The sequence below is a fragment of the Acartia tonsa genome, chromosome 6 (genome assembly GCF_053477335.1).
Source record: "Acartia tonsa isolate MP-2025a chromosome 6, ASM5347733v1, whole genome shotgun sequence".
Lineage (NCBI taxonomy): Eukaryota > Metazoa > Arthropoda > Copepoda > Calanoida > Acartiidae > Acartia > Acartia tonsa.
In genome coordinates, this window is record NC_137265.1 from 14337559 (window position 1) to 14365411 (window position 27853).

At 38.0% G+C, this 27853-nt stretch overlaps 1 protein-coding gene across 2 annotated transcripts; it reads left to right on the plus strand.

The window, feature by feature from the left end:
- The first annotated feature begins 10119 nt into the window (after nucleotides 1-10119).
- LOC145321929 (uncharacterized) lies at nucleotides 10120-27853 on the plus strand. 2 transcript variants are annotated; one of them, XM_080163590.1, is made up of 22 exons: nucleotides 10120-10195; nucleotides 12188-12237; nucleotides 12754-12831; nucleotides 13341-14887; nucleotides 15533-15609; nucleotides 15862-15903; nucleotides 17061-17109; nucleotides 17747-17822; nucleotides 18313-18334; nucleotides 18993-19053; nucleotides 19955-20094; nucleotides 20621-20691; nucleotides 21517-21610; nucleotides 22010-22117; nucleotides 22423-22469; nucleotides 22768-22828; nucleotides 23025-23069; nucleotides 23406-23498; nucleotides 25115-25185; nucleotides 25637-25799; nucleotides 26731-26811; nucleotides 27053-27853. In XM_080163590.1, exons 1-22 carry the CDS (start codon nucleotides 10160-10162, stop codon nucleotides 27077-27079), a joined length of 3039 nt encoding a protein of 1012 aa, XP_080019716.1. In that variant the 5' UTR covers nucleotides 10120-10159; the 3' UTR covers nucleotides 27080-27853. The 2 variants fall into 2 exon arrangements, with proteins under 2 accessions (XP_080019716.1, XP_080019717.1); XM_080163591.1 differs by lacking the exon at nucleotides 12754-12831.

The window sequence follows — 27853 nt, forward strand, 5'->3', positions numbered from 1 at the left end:
GACGTTATGTAAACATTTAGGTAGCTTCAAATAAAAATGATTTAGATTATGATAGTCATTTATTGCATCATATTATAGACAGCTTTTTGCGGATATTAATAAGAAAATTTAAGAAATAAGTCAAAGGCTTAAAAACTGGTATTACTTTATTGATTTTCATTTCAAAATTCGTTGAAAATTGTCTATAATACGATACGGTACATGATTTTTCAGTATGGCTTGAACTGTTTCTATTGTAATCCAGCGTATATTTATCGGTTTCGAAGCCATACTGAAATAATATTATAATAATAAATAATATTAATATAGTATTTGTTAAATGTGTGGTAATACGACACCCATACGGACAGGCCCAATACAGAGTTGCTTCGCTGTGACTTATGATAACAAACCCACCGCACTAATCCTATTATATCACTATCCATCTCATGACCGCTGTTAACCCCGCACCCGGCGGTCAAACTAAGCCTGCCTAAATGTGGGGAGGGGACTTGAACATGCAATTATCACGAGTCCATCATGCACTTATATAATCGGGAGGCACTGCCTCCCCTTTTACCACCGCTGCCCCCACAGCCTGTCTACCGTCGGGCGCTAAGCCCTAGCGCCCCACACCCCCTTCAAACCTAACTATTGTCATATTTTTGTTGTATATATATAGTAACCATAACTTGTAAATATTATTCAGTTTAAATATATAATTCTGTATGATTGAATCCTGCTTGTTTGTTTGGTAGAATACTTAAAGGCTAGGGCCCGTTGAATCCGAACTCGTTACCCCGTGGGCCGAGTACGCTCGGCTTACCAGAACTTGGTGTCAGCTGTGAGATCGAGCCTTACAGAACTAGCCTATTCTACCTCTGATTGGACCCTTTGGCAAGTAAGGGGACAATCAGCCGCCAACTGAGAAGCCAACTGACCCGTGAGACGGCCTTTTTAGGTCGAATTTCCATCATTTTGAACGCAATATGTGGGCCTCTGGCCTACGGCAAGCAGATTTAGCCTGCTAAAAGCGCCAGTTAAGACGCTTTGTCCGTGTCATATAGGAGTAGCGCTAGGTGCGCAGCCACGGCAATCGGACAATTTAGCTCAGACGGCTACAAAACTGAGTCTAAATTGGCAAGTGTAGCTGGGACAAGCCCCAGGACACCCAGGCCAAACCTACGAGACAGACAGCTGTGTGCTGGTCTCCCTAAGAAGGCAATGTGTGGCTGCGAAGCTTCAGCACACAAGTAAGCCCTACCACTGCGACGGATAGCAGATTTTGAGCCACAGGCACGGCAGGACGGGACATTCCCTGCCGCTGTCTCCCAGGATTCGAACCCGAGGCGCTGTAGGACGGGCCATTCCCTGCCGCCATTTGTCGGGATTCGAACCAGCGGCGCTGTAGGACGGGTCATTCCCTACCGCCGTCACTCTGAACCTTGCAGGACGGACATTCCCTGCTGCCAGTGCTTCCAGAATCACACCTAGAGCTCCTAGTGATAACAACACATCATTGTGTATAGAAAGTCAACCAAGTGATAAAAATAAATATAAAATTGTTGACCAAGTGATAATTAATAAGCTCTAGTGATTCGAAGCTACAGTCTAAGCCACCATGGTAAGCGATACCACCATAGCTGCGGTGCGGCCACCACCAAAGTTTCTGCCAACCCCAGCCGAACGAGAGGCCCCCTTGTCTCAAGGGCAGGACCTCCACTTCCCCTGCCATATCAGGGTGAGGTTTCCTACTCCTGACCCTGCCCAGCATGTACAGGTTGATGCCATGGTTGATTCTGGCAACCGTGTACCAGGGTCTGCTGTAATTTCTGAGCACCTCATGCACGCAATGGGCGTGCAACGCATGTTGATTCCGGACAACACCCAGATCCTGACTGCTAATGAGGAAGGCCAGCCCCTCCAGGTAATTGGAAAATTAAAAGAGTTATATATGGCAGTTTCACACACTCTTATACTCCATCTATACCACGTGACTGTGGTCCGAAATCTCTCCCACCCTCTTAACTTGGGTGGGTATTTTCTCAAGGAGTTCGGAACTAGGCTCTGTTTCGACATGCAACCACCTTGCTTGTGGGCGCGTGGGGAGTTTATCCCACTCCGTGGCGTCCCCATTGACCGGGAGACAGCCGAGAGAGAGCTAAGCTATGAGGGGCCTCTGCCAGGCCCCCTGCCTGAGCAGCCGCGTGTGGTTGAGAAAGGCACACACTGGGTGGACGCTGAGCTCAACGCACACAAGGGCGCTAACCTGCTAGCCATGGGGTTGCCCCCAGTGCCCAAGGTGCCAAGGGAGAGCCTGCCAACAACGTTTCCTGAGATTGCCAGCCCTCCAGAACCAATCTTCTCCTCCGACATTTTTATCAACGGCCAGCCGTGTCCACCGGGCCCCCTCTACCTGGGACCTCCAGCCAGTCCACCAGCCAAGCCCGAGTCCAGACCCGTCAAGTCGCAGTCTGATGTACCCGGAGCCACACTCAACTCTCAGGCCCCAGCCTCTCCCGGCACCGTGCCCGTCAAGTCGCGGCCGGACGCCCACGGAGCCAAAGCTGGACCCAGCATTTTGGCCTCTCCCAGCACCGAGCCCGTCAAATCGTGGCCGGACGCCCCCGGAGCCAAGCCTGGCTCCGACACGTCAGCCTCTCCAGAAGCCGAGCCCGTCAAGTCGCGGCCGGTGGGTCCCGGAGCCAAGGCTGACCCCTCACCAGCCACGTATAGGCTGAGCGCTGTCACTCCAACTGACGGTCAACCACCCCAGCTCCGCACAGCCAAGCGGGTGGTCCTGCCTGGCCGCGGGGTCATGGCAGTCCCTGTTGAGCTAGTAGGCCATCGCACCAAGGATGCCATTCAACTAGCTGCCCCAGAACAGAGGTTTGGGGAGGACCTTGTTATTCCAGAGGGCCTGTATGCCCACAGACCTGGCTCTGCCACTGTGTTTAGAGTACTGGTGGTCAATGAGGGGGAGGTGCCCCTCTTGCTGGATGCTGGCCTCCCAGTGGCAGGAGAGCTGGTCAAACCTGACATTCTGGAAGTCTCTGATACGCCTCCCCCGCGTCTCCACTCGGTCCAAGAACCTGCTGAGCCTATAGACATGCAAGAGTTGTGGGAGGCCTTGGAGATGGAAGACAATGAGTTCCTACGCAAGGACCCCTTACTCAAGAAGGAGGTCTGGACTACGTTGTCAGAGTACAGAGACGTCTTCTCCAATTCTACCCCCGGCTGCACAGATGTGGTTGAATTGCAGCTGCGCCTCAAGCCAGGGACCCAGCCGATCCGCCAGAGATTTAGGGATCTGAACCCGCGGCAAGAGGCTGAACTGGAGAAACAACTGGACACTTGGCTGCAGGAAGGAGTCATAGAGCCGTCGGACTCCGCCTGGAGCAGCCCCCTGGTGCCCATCAAGAAGAAGGACGGGAGCACCCGCTGGGCCGTCGACTACAGGGCCCTCAACAAGTGTCTGGAGCTGGACAGCTACCCCCTGCCTAGGATCCAGCAATTGGTGGAACGAGCTGGCGGGCACCGTGTCTACAGTGCTCTAGACGCGGTGGCCGCATACTACACCATCCGTGTGTCTGAGGATAGCCGGCCCTGCACCGCCTTCACCACCCCCAGGGGCTTGTATCAATGGAAAAGGATGCCCTTTGGCCTGGCTACGGCACCGTCTGTCTATTCCAGGTTTATTGCAGGGGTCCTAAACCCACTAGGCACAGCCAACCTCCAGTCATACCTTGACGACGTCCTGACCTTCCACCAGGATACCTGGGCCCACCTGGCCAGGCTCCGAGAGGTCTTGGAAGCCCACCGCAGGGGAGGGATCCGCCTCAAGCCAGCCAAGACCAAGTTGTTCCGGTCCAAGGTGGATTATCTGGGTCACACCCTCAGCCGAGAGGGGATAGCCATGCAAGAGGACTATATTGACCGCATCTTGGACTGGCCAGCCCCTAGCACCCCCAAGGATTTGCTGGCGTTGCTGGGCTTCTTTGGATACTACCGCCTGTTCATCCCAGAGTATGCAGACCTCACATATGAGATGAATCGGCAGAAGACGGCCAAGGCCCTAACCTGGACACCTGAGATGGAAGCCCAGCTGCTGCAACTCAAGGACAAGTTCCGACAGGCCCCCATCCGAGCGCCGCCCAGGTTTGATTTACCAGCAGTGTTCCAGCTCACCACAGATTTCAGCAGCCGCGCCCTCTCTGCCATACTGAGTCAATGCCAGGAGGGCAAGGAGAGGCTGATTGCCGCCGTGGGGCGCAAGACAACCGACCCTGAGACGCGCTACCCGTCCTGGAAGGGAGAGATGGCCGCCATTATCTATGGGATCCGAAAATTCCACGGCATCTTGTCCTACCGCAGCTTCCAGATCAACACTGATTCCTCTGCCCTGCTACAGATGAAATCACTGAACACATCCACAGGGATGGTGGCCCGCTGGCAGGAGGAGCTAGCGGCCTTAGACTTTACCGTCTGCCACAGGCCTGGCACCCAGAATACCAACGCCGACGCCCTCAGCCGCCGGGAAGATGCCAACATGCCAACGGCTAGCGCCGAAGAATTAGCAGAGCAGGCTGAGTATATCCACAACCTGGCCCAGCTAGGGGAGCCCGCAGCTAGCCGGCCTCCTGCCGCCCGACTGGACTCAGCTAGAGTATTGGAAGCCCAGACACAGGACCCCCTCCTGCTCCGTGTCCGCCAATGGGTGGCTGATGGCAAGGCCCCAACCAAGGCTGAGCTGCGTGGCAAGGAACGAGACGAGCAGCAGTACGCCAGCCGCTTCTCAGCCCTGGGCCTTGACGAACATGGCTGCCTCACCACCACTGACCAGACTCTGACGGGAGAGAGGACAAGATACCTGCTGCCTTCGGCCCTCCAGCAGGATGCGTTCTTTCTAGCCCATGGGACCCCCATGGCTGGGCACTTTGGGATGGACGCAACTATCGCCCGCGTTGCCATGCACTTCTGGTGGCCCAACCTAGCCCGTGACGTCCGCCTGATGGTACAAACCTGCCCTGAGTGTGTCCAGAAAGTTACCAAGGAGAGGCTGAAGCAGGGGATTCACGTGCCCTCCCGCCAGGGGTATCCACAGCAAGTCCTATTCATCGACCTGGTGGGGCCACTGCCAGAGACTCCAGCTGGGAACCGCTACATCCTCACCTGCCAAGATGGATTTAGCCGGTTTGTCAGCCTCTACGCCATCCCCAACAAGCGCACCCTCACGGTGGCTGAAGCCCTGTTGCACCGCCACCTGGCCACGTTCGGATGCCCCCTGAAGATCCATTCCGACAATGGAATGGAATTTACCGGCCAGGTATTCCAGGAACTGGCCTCCCGTCTTGAGATTGGCCTGACACATCCACCACCCTACAATCCGCAGTCCAACCGAGTGGAGAGGTTTCATAGGACGCTCAACACAGGCATGCGCCTGTTCCTAGACAGAGACGATAACAACTGGGAGCCCCACCTGCCTGCCATCGCCTTTGCCTACAACACCAAGGCCTGTAGATCCACTGGTGTGACCCCGTTCCTGGCCTTCTTTGGGAGAGAGGCCAAACTTCCGGTGGACATGGTGCTACGGCTGCCAGAGACCGAATATGCTTCAGTTCCAGCCAACGTCCAAGCTCTGTTGCAGCGCTACTATGCAGTTTATGATGCCATCCAGCAGAAGGAGGAGGGAGCCATCAGGAGGAGCGCGGCAGCTTACGAAGGCACGGCCAAGTATGAGGTTGGAGACTTGGTCTGGTACCTGGCCCCTCGCCTGGTGCCAGGAAAGGCAGCCAAGATTACCAAGAGATGGACTGGCCCCTGGAAAGTAGTGAGGAAAGCTACAGAAGTCCATTATGTCATCAAACCTGCCTCTCCAGTAGCCAGGATCTCAGAAGTTACCGCGCATGTAGGCCGACTGCGCAAATACACTGGAGATGTGACTGCCCACCAGATCCCAGAGGACATCCAAGTTGACGTGGACGGCGACGAGGATGCCACCGAGCTGCCAGTTGGAGCGGCGGCGCCCGCAGCTAGCAACCCAGGAGAGTTCCCAGTGCACCAGCCAGCCGCAGCCGCCCCACAGCCTAGCGGCCAAGATCGTGACCCAGTGGAGGAAAACCTGCAGGAGCAACCCAACGAACCACCGCCGCCGCCGCCTGCTCCAGAGCCACTCAGAGATGCCATCTGGAACCCTGACGCAGACATGGAGAACCTGCCAGCCAGCAGCGGACCTGTAGGAGGAGAGCCAGCCACTGCGATGGAAGAAGCCGCCCCAGAAGAAGAAGAAGAAGAAGCCATGTGCCCCCTGCTGATGACAGCCATCCCCATCCGGGTAGGAGCTAGGAGGCCAAGCAACCTGAACCAAGCAGGCGCCCCCATGGAGTTCTATGCGCCCTTTGCCATCACCATTCCACCCTTGGGAACCACCAGAATCTGCCTAGGCCTCCGTGTCCAGTTACCAGCCGAGACAGAACTGATCCTGCAGACGAGGCAAAATTTCCAGCGGCGAGGCCTGGCCGTGGCCAACCCACGCCTAGAAGCCAACCAGGAGCTGACAATGCTGATCACCAACCACAGTCAGACCGAGCAACGAGTGTCCCGAGGAGCCTGTGTAGCCCGAGCTGTCCTCCATCGAGCTGTGCCCCAGGAACTGCCTGTCCGGCGCATGAGCCGGCTGTCGTATCCCCAGGTTCAAGGCCTGGTGTCTCAAGAGCCACGCAACCCTTGAAGGGGAGGTTGTGGTAATACGACACCCATACGGACAGGCCCAATACAGAGTTGCTTCGCTGTGACTTATGATAACAAACCCACCGCACTAATCCTATTATATCACTATCCATCTCATGACCGCTGTTAACCCCGCACCCGGCGGTCAAACTAAGCCTGCCTAAATGTGGGGAGGGGACTTGAACATGCAATTATCACGAGTCCATCATGCACTTATATAATCGGGAGGCACTGCCTCCCCTTTTACCACCGCTGCCCCCACAGCCTGTCTACCGTCGAGCGCTAAGCCCTAGCGCCCCACACCCCCTTCAAACCTAACTATTGTCATATTTTTGTTGTATATATATAGTAACCATAACTTGTAAATATTATTCAGTTTAAATATATAATTCTGTATGATTGAATCCTGCTTGTTTGTTTGGTAGAATACTTAAAGGCTAGGGCCCGTTGAATCCGAACTCGTTACCCCGTGGGCCGAGTACGCTCGGCTTACCAGAAATGCATAAATTAGATTTGAATTTAGTTCAAAATATGTAAAAATAAAAATTTGTAAATGAATAAAAAAAGTCTGTGATATGTTATAAAATTGTAAAAATTTAAATAAAAATTAAAATCAAAAATGTGTATTATTTTTATAAGCGAAGCTTTTACAATGAGGTAGGTTAATTTTTTTTATAGTACATATAATATACTTTTTATCTGCTTTTTAGAACAATTATTCCTATGACAACAAGGCAGAATATTTTGTTTTGATTTTTAAATTATTATTCTGCTTATTGAACTTTGACACTCTACAATTGTTAGTGTTTGTTTGCCCTACCGTCTGATTTTAGAGGTTCTATTTTATGGATGTTGTCAACCTTGTTTTTTTTTAAGTTAAACAGAATTTGTCAAAGATAGGTGGGTGGAGAATTCACATCCCTAATAAATACACACAAAAGTAGATTTTTTAGACCAACTTCTATTAAAGAAAATTTTGAGGGGGTAATCTAGTGTACTTTTATTATTGTTTTTTTGGGGGGGGAGGGGAGGCAAAATGAGATGTTTCAAATTTTGATGGGGATGGGCCCCCACCTTAGACGTCTATGGTGCACGCCCCTAATTATTGTCAGAAAATTAGAAATTAGGCATGAAAGCCGTAAAGAACATTATAAATCATTAACCAGGATTCAAATTTCATTCTTCTACAGTTTTTACATTTACATTATTTTTATCTTTGCTCTTTAAGACACTACTGTAATTTTTTAACGTGTGAAAAATTTGATAGTTTTATCAAGAGATGACATTCAAGTTAATTTTAATTGTCAAAGAATTTTTCTTAACCTTTAATAATTGTACTCGTTACCCTGGATTAACCCACTTATTAATAAACAAGGATGACAACATCCATAAGTAGCGAAGCACAAAAAATTGTGGATTGGAAAACGTAGAAGTAGATTTAAATTGTTTTTATTAAAATCAAGAATAGATTTATTGGAGAAAATAAACACGAAACCTTGTTTTATTTTGTATGATGAAGACGGTTAAAGTAAATTACATACTAGATGCACATAACAATGGGAAAAAATATTTTGAAACTGTTAATGCAAAAAGGTTTTAAAAAGGACTGACTGTCATTGTTGGTTTCTTCAAACGACAGGAAATTTAATTTTGATATCTTTAACTGAAAAAATTTCGAAAATCGGACCATAAACACCAAAGATATGTGGAAAATGTGAAAAATATAAAAATAGCCAAAAACCTGCAAAAAGAAAGTCTGACTGTCATTGTTGTTTTCTTCAAATGACGGGAAATTTAATTTTGATATCTTTAACTGAAAAAATTTTGAAAATCGGACCATAAACACCAAAGATATGGGGAAAATTTGGAAAATATAAAAATAGCCTAAAACCTGCTAAAAAGCAGTCCGACCGCCATTGATGTTTTATAGTTAATTGTGCTCCTTAATGATGAGAATGTTGTCAAAAAATTTCAGCTCTCTATCTTATATAGGAGCCGAGAAAATCTCGTTTCCCCCAATTCATTAATTACGGACGGACATATATTCTACATTGATCAGAACATAACCAGAACACCCAAAAGAGTTATTTTGAAACAAGGATGACAACATCCATAAGTAGCGAAGCACAAAAAATCGTAGATTGGAATACGTACAAGTAGATTAAAAGGGTATTCATTAAAATCAAGAATAGATTTATTGGATAAAATAAACATGAAAACTTGTTTTATTATGTATGATGACGATGGTCAAAGTAAATTACATAAAAGATGCTCATAAAAATGGGAAAATTTATTTTGATACTGATATCCCAAAAAAGTTTGAAAATTGGATTAAAAAAAACAAAGATATGGGGAAATATGTAAAACATATTAATATAGCCAAAAACCTGAATAAAGGCATCCTTGCCGCCATAGTTGTTTTCTTAAAACAACAGAAAATTTAATTATTATCACCTTAACTTAAAAAAATAGGAAAAATAGACCATATACACTGAAGATATGGAGAAAAGTGTGAAAAATATAAAAATAGCCTAAAACCTGCTAAAAATGCAGTCTGGCCGTCATGTTTGTTTTCTTTAAAAGACGGGAAATTTAATTTTGATATCTATAATTGAAATTTTTTTGAAAATCAGGCCTAACTTTAAAAAATTAGGAAAAATAGACCATATACACTGAAGATATGGAGAAAAATGTGAAAAATATAAAAATAGCCTAAAACCTGCTAAAAAGGCAGTCTGGCCGTCATGTTTGTTTTCTTTAAAAGACGGGAAATTTAATTTTGATATCTATAATTGAAAAAATTTTGAAAATCAGTCCTTAATCACTGAAGATATGGAGAAAATTGTGAAAAATATAAAAATAGCCTAAAACCTGCTAAAAAGGCAGTCTGGCCTTTATGGATGTTTCTTTAAACGATGGGAAATTTAATTTTGATATCTATAACTGAAAAAATTTTGAAAATCGGACCATAAACACTGAAGATATGGAGAAAAATGTGAAAAATATAAAAATAGCCTAAAACCTGCTAAAAAGCGGTCCGACCGCCAATGGTGTTTTATAGTCAATTGTGCTCCTTAATGATGAGAATGTTGTCAAAAAATTTCAGCATTCTATCTTTTATAGGAGCTGAGTAAATCCCATTTCCCCCATAGCGTTACGGACGGACGGACTGACTGACGGACGGACGGACTGACTGACGGACGGACAAAGTGAATTATAGAGTAGCTTCGCTACTAAAAAAAGGGCAGTTTTTCTTGTGTTTGTGTTTCACATCAGGCTTGGATAGGTTATAATTTGAACAAGGTAGCCCTTCAGGGGTAAGGCATACAAAACTTAAACTCTTCTTCCCTTATTTAATTTATTTACAAACCCTTAAAATAGAATATCTCACCAAAAAGTATATATTTTTTTAGATAATGAAAAAATGACGAGGAATTAAAATATTCATATCATGATTTACCGGCTAATACTTACATTTTGCATAAAGGTAAATTTAGATTACAAAGTAACTAGCGGCTGGGCCCCTAGCACCTAGGGTTCTATTTTCGAAAAATAGCCCGAAGAATATCAAGACTTAAATATAAAGTAACATAGCCTAAAACCATCCTAGGATCTAAGTAAAGCTTTCCTATGTGGAGAACCTAATCGATAAAATTAAAATATTAAGATACATACAAAGTTATCTAACTACTTTATATAATACTAGTGAATGCGCCCGTGGAAATATATATTAATTTAAATCTATAAAAATCGTTAAATATCTATCCCTGCTCCTTGTAAAGATATTCCCCATTTACAAATATGCATCTCCCTACCCAGAATAGCTATTTCTCGCATCGTATTATAAACGGCTTTCCGCGAATATAGAATGTACAAATATGAGATTAAAACTAGTTTTTTTTAGCCCCTGGGTGCCGAAGGCACCGGCCAAAAAACTGGTTTTAATCTCATAATTGTACATTTTTATATTCGTAGAAAGCTGGATATAATACGATGCTAGACATAGTTTTTTCGTATGGATGAGAACCGGTTCCTATCCACCGGATTCGAATGAATACGAGAAAACAACTTTCTTTCTATTTTACTTGTTAATCTAGTAATTTTTTTGTAATGTATGAGAAAGGTTGTTAAACTTTACAAAGTGGAAAGGCATAAAATATTTAGAACAATACAGGCAATCAAATATTGCACCTATTTTTAGTAAATATTTTGCTTGCTAGGTGTCTAATTTATTTTTAATTTTCATATATGTTAAAATGCTAACTATTTTCATTTCTTTTTATGAAAAAACCCAATAGCATATTTTTATTAGTGTCAAAGTTGAAAATTAATTTTAAATAGGTATTATAATAATTTTAGGGAAAAAAATTAAAAGATTCTATTATAATATATATAACTAGCGGCTTCGCCTCTAGCCTCTTGGGGCTGTGCCCTAAGAGATAATTAATAAAAAAAAGTATTACTGGTGCTTGGTCTAATGTGTTCCCAAGAAAATTATTTTTTTTTGGGGTGGGGGGGTCCCACCCCCCAAGAAAATAGCTTAAAACCACCACAGGACCAATAGGTATATACCCTGAAAAGTAGAATCCGATCGGTTCAGTGGTTACCGAGATCTTAAGGGACGGAAAGACAGACAGAATCTCTCCTTTTAGAGAAGGCTCAAAGAGGTCAGAATTATAGCCTAAAACCAACTAACCCAAGCTTTATAAAAATCTTTTCCTAAAAAAATATTCATAATAATTTGTAACAGCATAGACGTCCAAGGGGGGGGGGTAATGGGGCGATTACCCCCCCCCCCAAACGAATTTGGGGGTGCCTACGGCACCCCCCAAATTTTTTTTCATTTTACCCCCCCCCCATTTAAAATTTACCCCCCCCAAACAATTTTGGGGGGGGGTAAATACCCCCCCAAAATAAAAAATCTTTAACAAAAAAAATTTTTGCGCGCTTCGCGCGCATTTTTAATACTAAATTCTTAATAATATTTAAATTACCCCCCCCAAAAAATTTTACCCCGGGGGTAAATTTTTGGGGGGTTAAACAAATTTTACCCCTGCCAACAGATTTCAGGGGGGGTAATTAAAAAAAATATTCATAATAATTTGTAACACCATAGACGTCCAAGGGGGGGGGGGTAATGGGGCGATTACCCCCCCCCCCCCAAACGAATTTGGGGGTCCCAAATTTTTTTTCATTTTACCCCCCCCCCCATTTAAAATTTACCCCTACCCTGGGGGTGCCTACTGCACCCCCAACGATTTAAGAGGAGGTATTTACCCCCCCCAAACAATTTTGGGGGGGTAAATACCCCCCCAAAATAAAAAGCTTGAACGCCCCCGTGTAACAGTATTTCGCTAGATGTACGTTTAGCTTCAGACAAAAAAAAACCTTACTACTTTATATTCTAGAATGAAATAAGACATATTCTAATTGCTATTGACACATGCTGCCCTGTTTATTATCGCGGCCAATATTTTAGATAGTTATTTGTGATTTGGATCCAGGAGAAAATAAATATCAACCATCCAGGTTTAGTTTTTTTCTGTCATAAATAATTCAACAAATGGCAGTTTTGCATTTAAATAGCGAGCATAGCACGCTGATAAATTTTGGTAAGACATTTTTTTTAGAGGGGAATATAATCCCTTCACCCCCAAAAAAACAACTTTGATTTGCCAATTTATTGTGAAAATGAAACTTCGGCTGCTTGAGTAAAAATGGTCACTCTGTATTATTTCTAAGAGTTAGATTGCCTTACCTAAAGTCAGGGTTTAAAGCCTTTAATCCTAAAAGGATAAAACAATAGATAATAAATTGATTTACATCCCAAATGATGATTCGCAAAATCAGCCCTCCTGTATTAACATTTTTGGTTAAAAAGATTGACCACTAATAGGTTGAACGAACCCAGAAGATTGAATAAATGTGCCAAAATCTTTAAGCCAACCAATGAGAGAGCATGAATAGAATTTGATATGCCATTTTTATAATTTAAAGTCTAATGTTCCCTTCCTTCCTGCTAAACACAGAAATTCTGATTTCTAGGTATGATGAAAAGCCTAACACTTCTTTACATAATAATCCAATTCAAAATAGAAGTAAAACTTTTCTTCTAGATCAAAGGTTGGTATCTTATGAATTGTACATTTGATATACAATTAAGATTACCCCCTACTTTTAAATACGTTTTGAATTTTTTTGAAGAATTGTTTTAAAAATTTTATTCAAAAGGGAGGTTTAAAATATAAGTACGAATGTAGAAATAGAAAATTAATTGGATGTTTCCCTAGTACCTAGTCGAGCAAACAAAATTACACCCCATTTACTTTTTAGTTATGACATATGACACGGGTTAGGTTAGTGTGTTTCATTCTAAGTCAGTATAGGTTATAATGGGTGAAGGGTAGCCTGCAAGGTTGGGGCACCTCAGTTAAAGGCCCCAGGTTAGGCATAAAGTAAATACACTAACACCCCCCCAAATCTCTTATTTTCAATTTATTAAATGTGCTAGCTACGCACTTAAAGGGAACCCTACAATAGATGAAAGACAGGCTGATTAGCAAATATTTATGCTGTTGTTTTCATCCTAATTATTAAAATAATTCCTTATCTTTAAACATCATATGTTTAAGCATGAGTCAACATTTGAACCTGGTTCATAAACCTCCCTCTAAACCTACAACTTCTGAGTCTCTAAATTTGTTGCCTATGCCAAGTGCCTGGCAACCAGGCTGGCAACACAAAGCATTGCCACCTACTCCTAAACAAGAGCAACAAAAAACAATGGAGCATATTCCATTATTACCAACTCATCCGCCATCTTTGAACCAAAATGAAATTAAAACAAAGCTACCAAATCATTCATCTTATTCAAACCCTAATGGAATCAAACCTCAGCCACCAACCCATGCACCTACAAAGGACCACACTGAAAAACTAATGTTGCCAACACATGAAGTTATATACCATAATAAGTTGCCAACTGATCCACCTCATGTAAATCAAAAAGGCAACAATAAAATGGTCCCAAATCAAAAACCATCTTCAAGCATAAATAAAAACCTTCCACCAATTCATGAACTTTCAGAAGATCATAACAATATAAAAACAACTCACAAATTACCAGCAGATCAAAATAGCATTAAAGCAACACATGAACATCCTGAAGCACCCACAAAACCAAGCAACCTCAAGCCCACGCCTCCACCAAATGTTATGTCTGTTAATCACAGTGAAAATAAAACTTCAATAATTCCTCATAAACCATCTTTTCAAAATTCTGGAGATGATATGCTACCATCACATCCACCCACTTCAAGCCAAATTGTGATTAAACCTGTGTTGCCTAAATATGAAGCACCCCAAGAACACAAAGTTCACAACGGGATGGGACCTATGTTACCAAATGACAATGAAAGATTAGAACCAAAATATTCCAGAGGACTGCCAAATCATGAAGGTGCAAATGAAATTAATAAATCAACAACTGTACCTTCAAATTTTCCAAAAAATTATGATGATAAACCATCTAAATCCAATGGTAAACCTGACAATGACTATGAACATAACAGAGTAAACTTACATCCACCTGCAAGTCCTTACAATTTTTTAGAAAAGAGCTCTGAGTCTATCATCAAGCAAAATAATTCTTCTCCAGTAAATAATTATTCTTTGGTTCAGAGCAACAATAATGAGCATGAAAAACAAGAGGTAAAAGAACATCAAAGTAAAATTGAAATTGAAGTAAATGAGTTTAAGATTGATAATCTATTAAATGATCTTATTTCAAATAATGATACTATAGCAGACAGAAAATTTAACACTATAAAATCTTCAATCAAACATGATGATGAACATTCCATAAATCAACCAACAACAGAAAAAGATATTGTTAATCAAAAAGAAAAAGCAACCTATGAAAAATACACAAATGAAAATAAAACTACTTCAAATTTACTAATGGTTGATAGCAAAGAAGATAACATCAGTAAATTTCCTAGTCTTACAAATGAAAACCCTCATACAGAAATAAACATCCAAAACAAAGCAATCAATGCTAATGCAGTTAAAGATCCAAAGATACCACAAAATAACAATTCACCAAATGGAGAAAATCTTTCAAATACCTATAATTCAGCCGTTGCTTCAAATACAAGTGTTTCATTTCCACCGAAAGAAGGTAAAAATATTTTTCCTATGTTTATTAATCAGATTTGACTGTAAAGTATTTGGTTATTCTTATATCTCGCTCTCATTTGTCCCTTATTTTCTAATTCATATTTTTAATTTTTTATCAAACTTTCAGAATACTATTTTAAATGATCGAAATAAATCAAATTGTTATGCTTTTTTGCGAACACTGTCAGATTTGAAATATATACATACATACATATATAGTAATTACAAAATATGACACTTTATTGACGGACACCCTGTCATACTTGATCAAGTATATGATATACATACATTTAGGAATTACAAAATATGATACTTTATTGACGGACACCCTGTCATATTTAGTATACAATATGATTATGCATATATTTAGGAATTACAAAATATGATAGTTTATTTAAGCACACCCTGTCATATTTGATTAAGTATACAATATAAATACATATAGGAATTACAAAATATAACACTTAGTTTATGGACACCCTGTCATATACATATGTTTAGAAATTCAAAATATGATGCTTTATTTAAGCACACCCTGTCATATTTGATCAAGTATACAATATGCATATATTTAGGAATGACAAAATATGATACTTTATTGACGGACATCCTGTCATATTTGGTCTAGTAATATGCATATATTTAGGAATGACAAAATATGATACTTTATTGACGGACACCCTGTCATATTTGAAAAGCAAGGATATCAAATTACAAAACCAGGTAAATTAAAAAAATTGCGTCACGTCAGTGATTTACAAATCACATTTATACATCCGTTTTAATCCTTAATTAAGAATACTATATATAATAAAGTACCTGGATTTCTTTCTGTGTCTGTTTGTCCGTTACAATCTCGTGAACGGCTACGCTTATCTTCCATATTTTACATGGGGCTAATAAAGGGTTTAGGCTATTATCTAAATCATCCCCCATCAAATAAAAAAAGATAATAATGAAATTTATTTGTACTAGGATTTTAGATGTGGACAAAACGAATTGTATCTGTTAGATAAGGTAACAAATTAACAGATGATTATTTGTCATAACAAAAAAAGAAATCCAATAAAATCAGAAAAAAACAAAACTTATTTTTTTAAAGCTTTCTGTCTTCAATAGCAGCCGAGAAAATCAACCTTAGCGTTACAGACTGCCGGAATAACGGAGAACCAAAGTGAATTATTTATAGAGTGCTTTACTACAATCAAGGACATCCATAAGTAGCAAAGCACAAAAAAATTGTGGATGGGAATACGTAGCTGTAGATTTAAAGTGTATTTATTAAAATCAAGAATAGATTTATTGATGAAAATAAACACGAAACCTTGTTTTATTTTGTATGATGAAGACGGTTACAGTAAATTACATACTAGATGCACATAACAATGGGAAAAAATATTTTGAAACTGTTAATGCAAAAAAGTTTTAAAATTGGACCAAAAATACCAAAGATATGGGGAAATATGTCAAACATAGCCAAAAACCTGCTAAAAGGCAGTTTGGCCGCCATTGTTTCTTTTCTTAAAACGCCAGAAATTTAATTTTAATATCTTAAACTGAAAATTTTTGAAAATTGAACCAAAAACACCAAAGATATGGGTAAAAAAGTGAAAAATATAAAAATAGCCAAAAACCTGCAAAAAGGCAGTCTGACTGTCATTGTTGTTTTCTTCAAACGACAAGAAATTTAATTTTGATATCTTTAACTGAAAAAATTTTGAAAATCGGACCATAAACACCAAAGATATGGGGAAAAATGTGAAAAATATAAAAATAGCCAAAAAACCTGCAAAAAGGCAGTCTGACCGTAATTGTTGTTTTCTTTAAATGACGGGAAATTTGATTTTAATATCTTTAACTGAAAAATTTTTGAAAATCAGACCATAAACACCAAAGATATGGGGAAAATTTGGAAAATAAAAAAAATAGCCTAAAACCTGCTACAAAGTCCGACCGCCATTGATGTTTTATAGTTAATTGTGCTCCTTAAGGATGGAAATGTTGTCAAAAAATTCAGCCTTCTATCTTTTATAGGAGCCGAGAAAATCACGTTTCCCCCAATTCATTAATCACGGACGGACGGACGGACGGACAGACGGACGGACGGACAGACGGTCGGACGGACATTGTGAATTATAAAGTAGCTTCGCTGCTAAAAACTTATTCTGTTTTAGGATAAAATGGTTTTACTAAGCTCTGGCTCTTTAGTGCATGAAATAACAGGTAGTATAAACAACTTTTTGTTAGCATTACTGCCTGGAAAACCGACAAAGAGTAACTTTATGCAAGTACAAATTTATTTTGATTGAATGAGTCTTTAAGTCAGGGGAAAGAACCAGGGATAAGGGATGGGAAACGTAGCAAAATATTATTTCAGGCCTATATCATTACTATCAGAGTTCATAGTTCGCTGTCGGGGGGGGGGGGGACTCAAATTTTCAAAATTGAAAAAAAAATTCTAAGAGGATAATACCAGTTGATGTGATCGAGCAACACATGTTTATATTTTAATTGTTATTAGTTTAGAAGCAGAAATTTATTTGTATTTGAATGTTTTTTATGATGCGCACTTTGCCCCGTTTTTTTATATTGGCTGCCTCCAATTGCCTATTGGTTGGTACAAAACAAGCCAAAATTACCGAACACTATTGATTTAGAGCGGTGGCCAATAGGAGCCTGCCTCCAATGAAGTCATTTAATTAGGAAATGATAAATGTTGCATTATCCCTTTCGAAACCAGGCCGGGACCTAATTTATGGCCAGGTTTCCTATCCCTTATTCCTGGAAAGAACATTTATAGAGATGCTTTATAAACTTTGAAATAAATGATTTTCAATAGTTTTAAATTGTAACTGCATAGACTTGAGAAATTTTGAAGATAACCTCCTTCTACAAATAAAGAATCAAGAGTCAATTATTGACACTCTAAAATCAAGGTAGAGGATTTTTCAACATATATTAATTTTAATTTACTAAACTGATTACGTAGGGGGAGAAAGTAACTCAAAAATTAGCCACGTGACGTCATAAAAAAAGATGGAGTATCCATTTTTTTTCTATACCACTATTCCTCTCATCTCCCTCATTTTTATGACGTCACGTGTCGGATTTTTGAGTGACTTTCTCCAATTACAAAATTTTCACTAAATGTACTAATGCAATTTCTGTGTATGTAAAGAAATTTGAACAATCCTATTATACGACGTCTGAATACATCAATCACTACTTAACCGATTAAGTTCAAAAAGGTCCTGGGATGGTTTTAGACTATTTTTTCAATCTTCGATTTAATGACCCAAAGGTGCTTAGGGCACAGCCACAAGTGTAGTATAAGGGATGTAAAAGTCTATTTAGTCTAATTTGACCTAAAACCTATCTATATTAATACTTTAAAATATAATATTTTAAAATCATCTATTTTTTAAGATTAGATGTTCAAGAAAATGAGGTATATTAATTTTTTTATGAAAAATTACTTCAATTAGGTTTTTTGTCTGTCTGTTTGAATTATATGTGTATTTCTCTTCAGAGATGGGTTTTTTCTCGACATTTTTTACGCTATGAATAACAAGCGCGGCATTCGCAAAAACTAAACAGAGTATACAACTTAAGAATTCAAAATTTTAAAATTATTATTTTAGCCATTTGTATAATGTCTAATATAGCTCTAAAAAGATATATTAATTAATATGCAGCAAAAATGGATTTAAGATAATTTGTTTTTCTTTTAAAAAGGCTGTACCAACAAAAGCGAAATAATTAAATAAATAGTTGTATACTCTGTCTAGATTTCGCGAATGCCGCGCTTGTTATTCATAGCGTAAAAATTGTCGAGAAAAAACGCGGCATCTTTTAAAAACCCATCTCAGAGGTCTTTTGTAGCATGATTGATAGACTAACGGACCAAGTACCTTGTATACTGGATTGCACTCAAATGGCAACCGAAAAAATTATATTTCTCCAATAGCTGTACTTTATACCTTAATTTGTCTGTCCTTCAGTCAGTCCATAACATATAATCTAACTCACTTTGTCCGTTTGTCCATTTTATGATTTTTTGTGCTTCGCTACTTATGGATGTTGTCAATCTTGTTTAATATTTGAAGAATAGGAAAATGCAGGATGTGACAAAATCATTGAAATCAAACGAGGATTCTATGAGAAGAGAAATTAGGGAAAAATATAATCACATAATATAGAGAATGTTATAAGGGATTTAATGGAGAAGAAAATTAACCCCAATTGTATATATACTAAATTACCCTTCTGTAGATAGATATTATTAGTTGTAAAACTGACCACATTTTTAATTTAGTTTTAAAAAGAACAAGGATGATAACATCCATAAAAGCGAAGCACTGAAACGGTAGGACAAACGGACATAAACACTTATATAGTGTCAGAACTGAATAATCAGAATATAAATGTATAAGAGTTGAAGCAAAATTGTAAGTAAATTTGTTGAAAAATTGCTTTATACAGAATAATGTTTATGAACATACTTACATATTTAGAACTTGATTATAGAGTTGCTTCGCTTATAACATTATACTTTGTTGTCCCAGGAATCAATATACCAAAAATCAGATCAATCGGATAATTAGATCACATAAAAATTTGTTGTTAAAAAAGTAAAAAAATCAACATGTTTAAAATGGACGTACGGACATTTTTGTAATGATTATAGAGTTGCTACGCTTTCTAAATCGTACCTAACTACTAAAGGAATCACCATGCAAAATTTGAAATCGATAGGACAATTCTAACATGCCTAAATTAACGAAAAAAGCTATCCGTTACGGACGGACGTACTGACGGACCGACCCTAATTATAGAAAAGCTTCGCTTTTAAAAATATGAACAAAATTAACGGGGAATTATTTTTTTCGAGAGGCGATATCTCTAGGGAGGTAGGTGGTACACTCCCCAAAATAGTTTTAAACTTTCCCAGGACCTATAAAAGCTACATTGTATAATAACCATATCAGTTTATCTGTTAGCGAGTTCCTTCGGTACACAAGACAGACAAACATCCTTTTACTTTTATAAAACGATTATATTTTTAATAAAATTAGTATAACCCAAGATTTGTTAAAAACTGCCCGACATTCTACAGAAGAAGAAATTAATAGAAATTTAGAATTGGAAAAAAAGATTAATTTCTATGAAGTAAAATTACAACAGAAAACTTCTGAAATCTCGAGAAAGGTAATATAAAAGTATCTTAAGGGATAAGACAATGGACGATAAATTGAAATATGTCCCCAATAATGATAAACAAAATTACCTCTACTTTAGGTTTTAATTATTTGTTTTAAAGTTTAAACCTACTTCATAGTTTGGAACTAATAATAGTTATTTCTCGCATCGTATTATAATCGGCTTTACGCGGATATAGAATGTACAATTATGAGGCACCGGCTAAAAAAACTGGTTTTAATCTTATGATTGTACATTTTAATATTCGTAGAAAGCTGGATATAATACGAGACATAGTTTTTTCGTATGGATAAGGACCGGTTCCTTATCACCGGATTCGAATGAATACGAGAAATTAAAATTAAATAATGAACCCAAAGTTTTTTAGCTAACGAATTAGATAAAGTGGTTACAGAACTGGGTGCTAGCGTAATTTACTGTATATCCCCTTCTTCCATTGGTAAAAGGACAATTTATTGGGCAAAAAATAATACTGACTAAACCAAAGAATTTCTAATTAATATATTTTGTTAAGGATTTGAGAATTAAAGAATTGGAGACGGACCTAAATAACGGGGCAACATCTTACAGAGCCAACCAGATCAAGTAAGTGTTTATTTATAGAGAAGCTTTGCTCATATATATTTACGTCGTCTGTCCGTCCCCATTATACTTCTACACTACATTTAATAGGTTTCGTGATTTTTTTGTACTTATTACAGTATTTTTGAATCTACTATGTTCATAATTATTCTTTTCTTTAGTAGAGGTGCTACTCAATAATTTGAAAAGTCCGTCCGTCTGTAAGAAACTATAGATCGTATATTTTAGGCTGCTATTCAAAATAGAGTCGGAAATATATACTCAGCCTATTCTCTACGTCTGTAAAAAAAAAAGTAACAAGCCCTTTTCACTCCACAGGGGGGAGCATAGGCCGCTGACAATTCGTCAGTGTTTCTGTAACAATGTGGCTTATGGATATGGGATAGAGTTGTCAGCTCTAAGCCCTATGATTGCGGTGTAAAGCGTCCATTTGCCATCAGACAACCAACCCTTTGATTGCACGACCTTTGTCTGAGAAGTCCTAACTGTGCATGGTAGTGAGTTGCGCCTGTTTTGGGCCAAGGCATTCCCCCTACTCTAACTATTTATGTCGCGCACCTGACATAGCAGCAGTAGGAACCATTTTTAACGTCTTTAGTTATGACGCGGTGTCGGACCGAGATTCGAACCTATCACCTTCCCGACGACGAGCGGATGCGCTACAAGTTGAGCCACGGTCGCGGGTTCTCTACGTCTGTACTTTTACATTTATTGTCAAATTTATGTAATTTCCAATATTCTCTACGCTGCTTTTTAAAAAAAACTTACAGCGCTTGATTGTATAGACTTTGCTTGCATAGAAACTGTTATCCTTGTTATACTTTTCAGGGAAGATTTACAAAGATGTGAGAGTTTGTTGGAGACAGAAAAAAGATTAAAATCTTCTTTGGAAGACACAATTTATAAACTTATAGAAGATAGGGTAATTTATATTTATTTGATGTTGAATCATTGTAACGCAGCTACTCTATAACTAAGATATGTCCATCCGTACGTCACTCAACCACAATTTGAAAATACTCGGATACGCTTAAACTAACTTAATAAGTGTTTTTTTATATGTTTTCAATAAAGAATTATTTGTGCTTTCCCCCAAACCTAAGTATGTTCGACAGAACCCCCCTCACCCTTATTTTCAAATTTGGGAAGAAAATATTTTTTTACACTGTATTTTTAACACTATGTTTTCCTTAAGCCGGCTTAATCAGCCAGGTGGCTGAAAATAACACGAAATCATAGTGCACTATAGTAAGTTTATTAAGTAAACCTACAATCTGAAAAATATGTCTTAATTTGTAAAATACATTTTATTTATACTTAGCCAATGGAGGGTTCAAATTTGTATGGGAAGGATATCATGAACATGGTAAATATGTCAGCAAAAAGTTGCCCTGACAATTCTCTCCTTAAAAATCAACTTTCAGACCAGGTAACCTTTCATTAGTAGCAAAGCTACTCTGTAAGTGTTCGTGGCTGTTTTTTCTTTCTGTCTGTCGGTCCTTCTGTCTGTACCACTTTCCTTCCTTTTTCCTTCCCCTCCACTTTGCTTCCTTTTTCCTTCACCTCCCCTTCACTTTTCGTGTCTTCCCTCCCCCTTTTATTAAAGATTCCCAGATCACCTTCTCTATAACTGACTCTCTGCTTTGAAAATGTTTCATCTGAAATAAAAAAAGTTAAAATCATTATAAAAATTGTACATCTTGAGGTTGAACATTATAAAATTAATTTTTTAAGGATACAAAAATAAATCTGTTAAAGAGACAAAATCTTGACCTCACAAGGTAAATTTCAAAATATTACGGCTCAGTTTTAGTTGCAAAAAAATAATGATTGAGAATAGGCGGTATTAATTTTTTTGAGGATCGTCAAGATTTCCTCCCACATAATAAACAAAAAAAACCGGGGAGAGCCATATCGTCTCAGCAGTTGGCGAGATCTTTTGATACAGAAACACAGACAGTCACTAGAGACCTCTAGGGGCTTGATTCCTACATTTATTTTAAACCCTAAAATTAATAGCCTAAAACCTTCCCTTTAACAATCTCCCAAAAAATTGTTGTTTGAATTATTTTTTTTTAGAAATGCCAATTATTTCAACGACATTGTAATTGGAAAAGATAACATGCTATTAGCTTTACAGGTAAATTTAAATAACGCAGCTTTTATATACAACTTTGTCCGACAATCCGACCGATCAATTGTAAAGCAACGTCAGTAATATTAGTAAAAAATTACCAAACACGCATGAATATATATTAATCAGTTTATCGTCCATTGTCTTATCCCTATACATATGATTACTAACCATATAATTATTGATATTTTTTAACAACTAGGACCAAGTAAGAGACTTATTGGCACATGATGTCTCCTCAATACAGGTAAATTTTTCAAAATATTCTTCGAGAAGACTACATAACATATCAACCGCCCCCCCCCCCCCCCGCCTTTGGGATGCTGTCATTTGGTTATTTCCTACAAAGGGCCTGTCGAGCACTGAATCCCCCCCTACAATATTTTTGATTAAAAATAATGTGGTAGCTAGTTCTTTCCCCTATATCTAACATTTGCCTATAGGGCCCTTACTCTGTGGGGCTACCCAGTACCTATAATAACTAAACCTAAAGTAATAAACAATCAAACGATTAACGAACCCCTTTGAAGCTACAAAACAGTGGAAAAATTATTTTCTGTTGTAAATATTTCTTAATTTGTAGACCTGTATTCGAAAAGATGAGTTGATAAAAGTTCAATATGAATCAATAGCAAGCTTGAAAAGTTTGTCTTTCTGTCAGGATAAATATGCACAGGTATTATCTATAAATCATAAGTACACAAAAATGTCTATAAGTAGCACAGCAACATTTGACTATCAATTACACTGGTACCCAAAGTTGTATAACCAGGTTATCAAGTACACAATATTAGGTATCGTTGTTATAAAACTATTGTAATTTGCGATACGATACATGATGTTCTATTATAGCACAGTTATGGAACCCGACGACAAAGATTTTTTTATCCAATCTTGACAAGTGAGGTATTTTTGGAAAGAGGAATATTTATAGAAAACGCCTATGAAAATTAGAAAATCCGCAGAAATCATATTTGCAAGTTATTTGCAAAAATCTCCAATGTTAATTTGCAAAATTAATTTCATGCCTTAAATGACTTTTTTAAAAAGAAATCTTTTTATGAAATGTGTTTATCTATAAGTTTAGAACATACTTAAGGCAAAAAAAATTTCTTTAGTGTTACTTTTTTCACCTTATATATGAAAAAAACAGTTTCTCACATTTTATGATATAAAAAGGTGGAACAAAAAATATGTTTTTTCTTGTTGTAAACACAATAATTGGCATAAAATCTATCATCCTAAATGTAAAAATCCGATATAGAATCCTTTTTAGAGCAAAAATAGTGCAAAAAGTAACCAAGACATTTTTGCAAAGTATGAAAATCTGAAGAAAATAGTTCTTTTTGCTTTTGATATACATATCAGATAAATGTATATAAAATTAGTAATCAAAAACTATAAAACAAGTTATAACTTTTTCAACCCTATCATTGATTAAAATGCACTTTTAGGTTTACTTATTACCAAAGTAGCACATAAAAAACTCTTTTTATTAAGTTATTAAACAAAATAAATTCAAATCAACAATTAGGCGTTTTTTATAATGCAGTAGACCATTTTGTAGTTGGTTTTTTGGCATTTATTTTTTTTTAATTACATCATAAAAAGGGTTTTTATGCACTACTTCGGTAATTCTTAAACCTGACAGTGCAATTTAATCAATGACAGTGTTGAAAAAACTTATAACATGTTTTATAGTTTTTAATCACTAATTTTATATACATTTATCTGATATGTATATCAAAAGCAAAAAGAACTTTTTTCTTCAGATTTTCATACTTTGCAAAAATGTCTTGGTTACTTTTTGCACTATATTAGCTCTAAAAAAGGATTCTATATCTGATTTTTACATTTAGGATGATAGATTTTATGCCAATTATTGTGTTTACATCAAGAAAAATCATATTTTTTGTTTCTATACCTTTTTTTAATATAAAATGTGAGAAACTGCTTTTTTCATATATAAGGTGAAAAAAGTAACACTAAAGAAATTTTTTTTGCCCTAAGTATGTTCTAAACTTATAAATAAACACATTTCATAAAAAGATTTTTTCTAAACAAGTCATTTAAGGCATGAAATTAATTTTGCAAATTAGCATTGCAGATTTTTGCAAATAACTTGCAATTATAATTTCTGCGGATTTTCTAATTTTCATAGGCGTTTTCTATATATATTCCTCTTTCCAATAATACCTCACTTGTCAAGATTGGATAAAAAAATCTTTGTCGTTGAGATTCGATAACTGTGATAGCTCAGAACCTGTTTTAATTCAATAAATTTTCTTGTAGGCAAGAGATACTGCTCTAAATATATTGAGAGAAACTATTTACAAAATGATGGAAAAAATTCCAGCTTGCGGGTAATGTAGATTTTTAGTGCTTTAATTCACTAACAGTACTAAGAGACCAAATATCACCCCACCCCCCACCCCCCAAATTTAAATAAATTGAAAATGATTTGGGTAGTTTTTTCTTTGATAGGGGCCAATCCCTAAACTGTTTTGGCTAACCTGTACCAAATTTCTTTTTAAGTTGGTGGGAGTATTTCTAATTACTGACATTCTAGGGTAATTCCTCTTTTATAAAAACAATCGATATGTATTATTACTTGAATGTTGCACTAGATTTTCATGACTCTGATAATGCTCGCAGTTGGCTGAAATAACGGTACCCTCTATCCACTCCTTTTACCTCAACCCCTCCCCTCCTACTGCATGACCGAACGAATAAATTAGGTCTATATTAGCCAGCTAACTTAACGACAAATTTTCCTCTGTCAATATATCCACGAATATCATGTATCCATTTTAGAAATGTAGCCATGTCTGGACTGAAAGGAGAACTCAACGCAATGAAAGATGTGATAGAGCCACTGAAGAAGATGGTTGATAAGCTTCACAATAATGTGGATAATCAGATGAAGTTGGCTGGGCAACAGGGGCATAACAAAGATGTTATTGAGTCTATGAAAGAGGTTTTTAGTAGTAAAGCTTCTCTTTAATTCACTTTGTCTGTCCGTCCGTTTTTCGTTTAGTCTGTTAGTTAGTAACTGCTGATTTTTAAAGATTTTAAAGATATCACTTACCAAAGATCATCTATCATACAACTTACCTGGTTCGTCGGTATGGCAGTCATGCTAGAATGGAAACATATATATATATTTTATATAAAGATTAAACTTTCTACATTAAACATGTCCTTCTCTCTCTTTTTTATGACAACTGAATGTCACCTCAATATCTCACTTTCTCTGTTTGTCCATCCATGCTATTTTGTTTTGATGCATATGGATGTTGCATAGACGTACAAGGGGGGGGGGGTAATGGGGCGATTACCCCCCCCCCATTTAAAATTTACCCCTACCCCCAACCATTTAGGAGGGGGTATTTACCTCCCCAAAAAAACAATTTTTGGGGGGTAAATACCCCCCCCCCAAAATAAAAAATCTCTAATAAAAAAAAAATTTGCGCGCTTCGCGCGCATTTTTAATACTAAATATTTAATAAAATTTATATTACCCCCCCCCCAAAAATTTTACCCCGAGGGTAAATTTTGGAGGGGGGGAAACTTAATTTACCCCTGCCAACAGATTTCAGGGAGGGTAATCCCCCCCCCCCCAATCAAATTTTACCCCCGGGGTAAAAATTTTGGGGGGGGGTAAAAATTGGACGTCTATGGGATGTTGTCATCCTTTTTAAAACAATTTTGAGTTCCGAATCTACTCTCCAAATTAATCAATCATGGCAGTCTGGCTGATTATGACAATTCTTTTGTTTTCTGCCCTGTTGCTTAAGACCGTGTCCTAACTTATGTGATTTTGTTTTAACCCATTCTGAAAATTATTGTAAAGATTTACCTCGCAAACTTTAATCCACTCTTAAAATAACTTACATATCCTGATTTAGATATTGAATAACCAGCAAGCAGCCCTGGATAAATGCCAGAGAGAAAATAGAGATATATTAAATCAGAAAAATATATCCACGGTAATTTTCAATTTACTAATTCATGACTCAATTTTAAAATTCAAATACTAGGGAAAAAAGATAAAAAGACTTAAATATTCCTTTATATCTCATTAAACTTGCAAATTTTAAAAGAAATTGTCTATTGACTATTTTAAATAAACGTACGGAATTATTTCATAAGATTTAAATTTTGAGATAAAAGTTCTTTTTATCAACTGCTTAATTGTAAAAATTAAATTCACATCAGATTTATTTTCAGAAATCTGATTCCCCACCAAACACTTGAGAAAAGAAGAAAGTTCAATCAAACAAATAATATTTGTAATACTATGACAAACTGACAATCAAATATGACACTGTGACAAACACAGATGACAAATGACATGACAAAATGATGGCTTTTGTGACATGACAACTAGACAGACACATAAAACGATGACAAATATTGACTAACTTAAAGACTTTCACCACCGCCCCCCCCTTCCCTTCTTTTCTCAAAAATACTCTATTTTAATTAATTAAAATTACTGGAGGGAGGGCACATTGGACTGTAAATTACACTGGTACCCAATTTTTCAAACCTTTTACTTTGGCCCAATATTTTTATGTTTGGGTATCTAGAAAAGTTGTTATTTTGATTATTATCTTTAGAGATTGTTATTAACTTATCGTCCATTGTCTTATCCCTTTAGATCCCTGAATAAAATTACTAATTATATATCCCTTATATAATGACGATAGAAGACTTGTAGACAAAAATCCCTAAGACAAATGACAAAACAGTGCTTGGTAGACGCATCAAGCTGCAATAAAAAAAAACAGACATTGCTGCCTATTTTTCCATGAATCCATTCAGCAGCAGCGGGTGTTATATGATGAAAAACTGAAGAAAAAAAAGATAAAAGGAAGCAATTGCTTTTTAAACTTTAGAATATTTTTTTTTTACACTATTAACTAAAGACTCAGACGAAAGACTTATAAAATATAATGAAAATTATACTAAAAATATATATTGTAATCTATTTATGACTTTACAGACTAATAAATATGACGAATAACA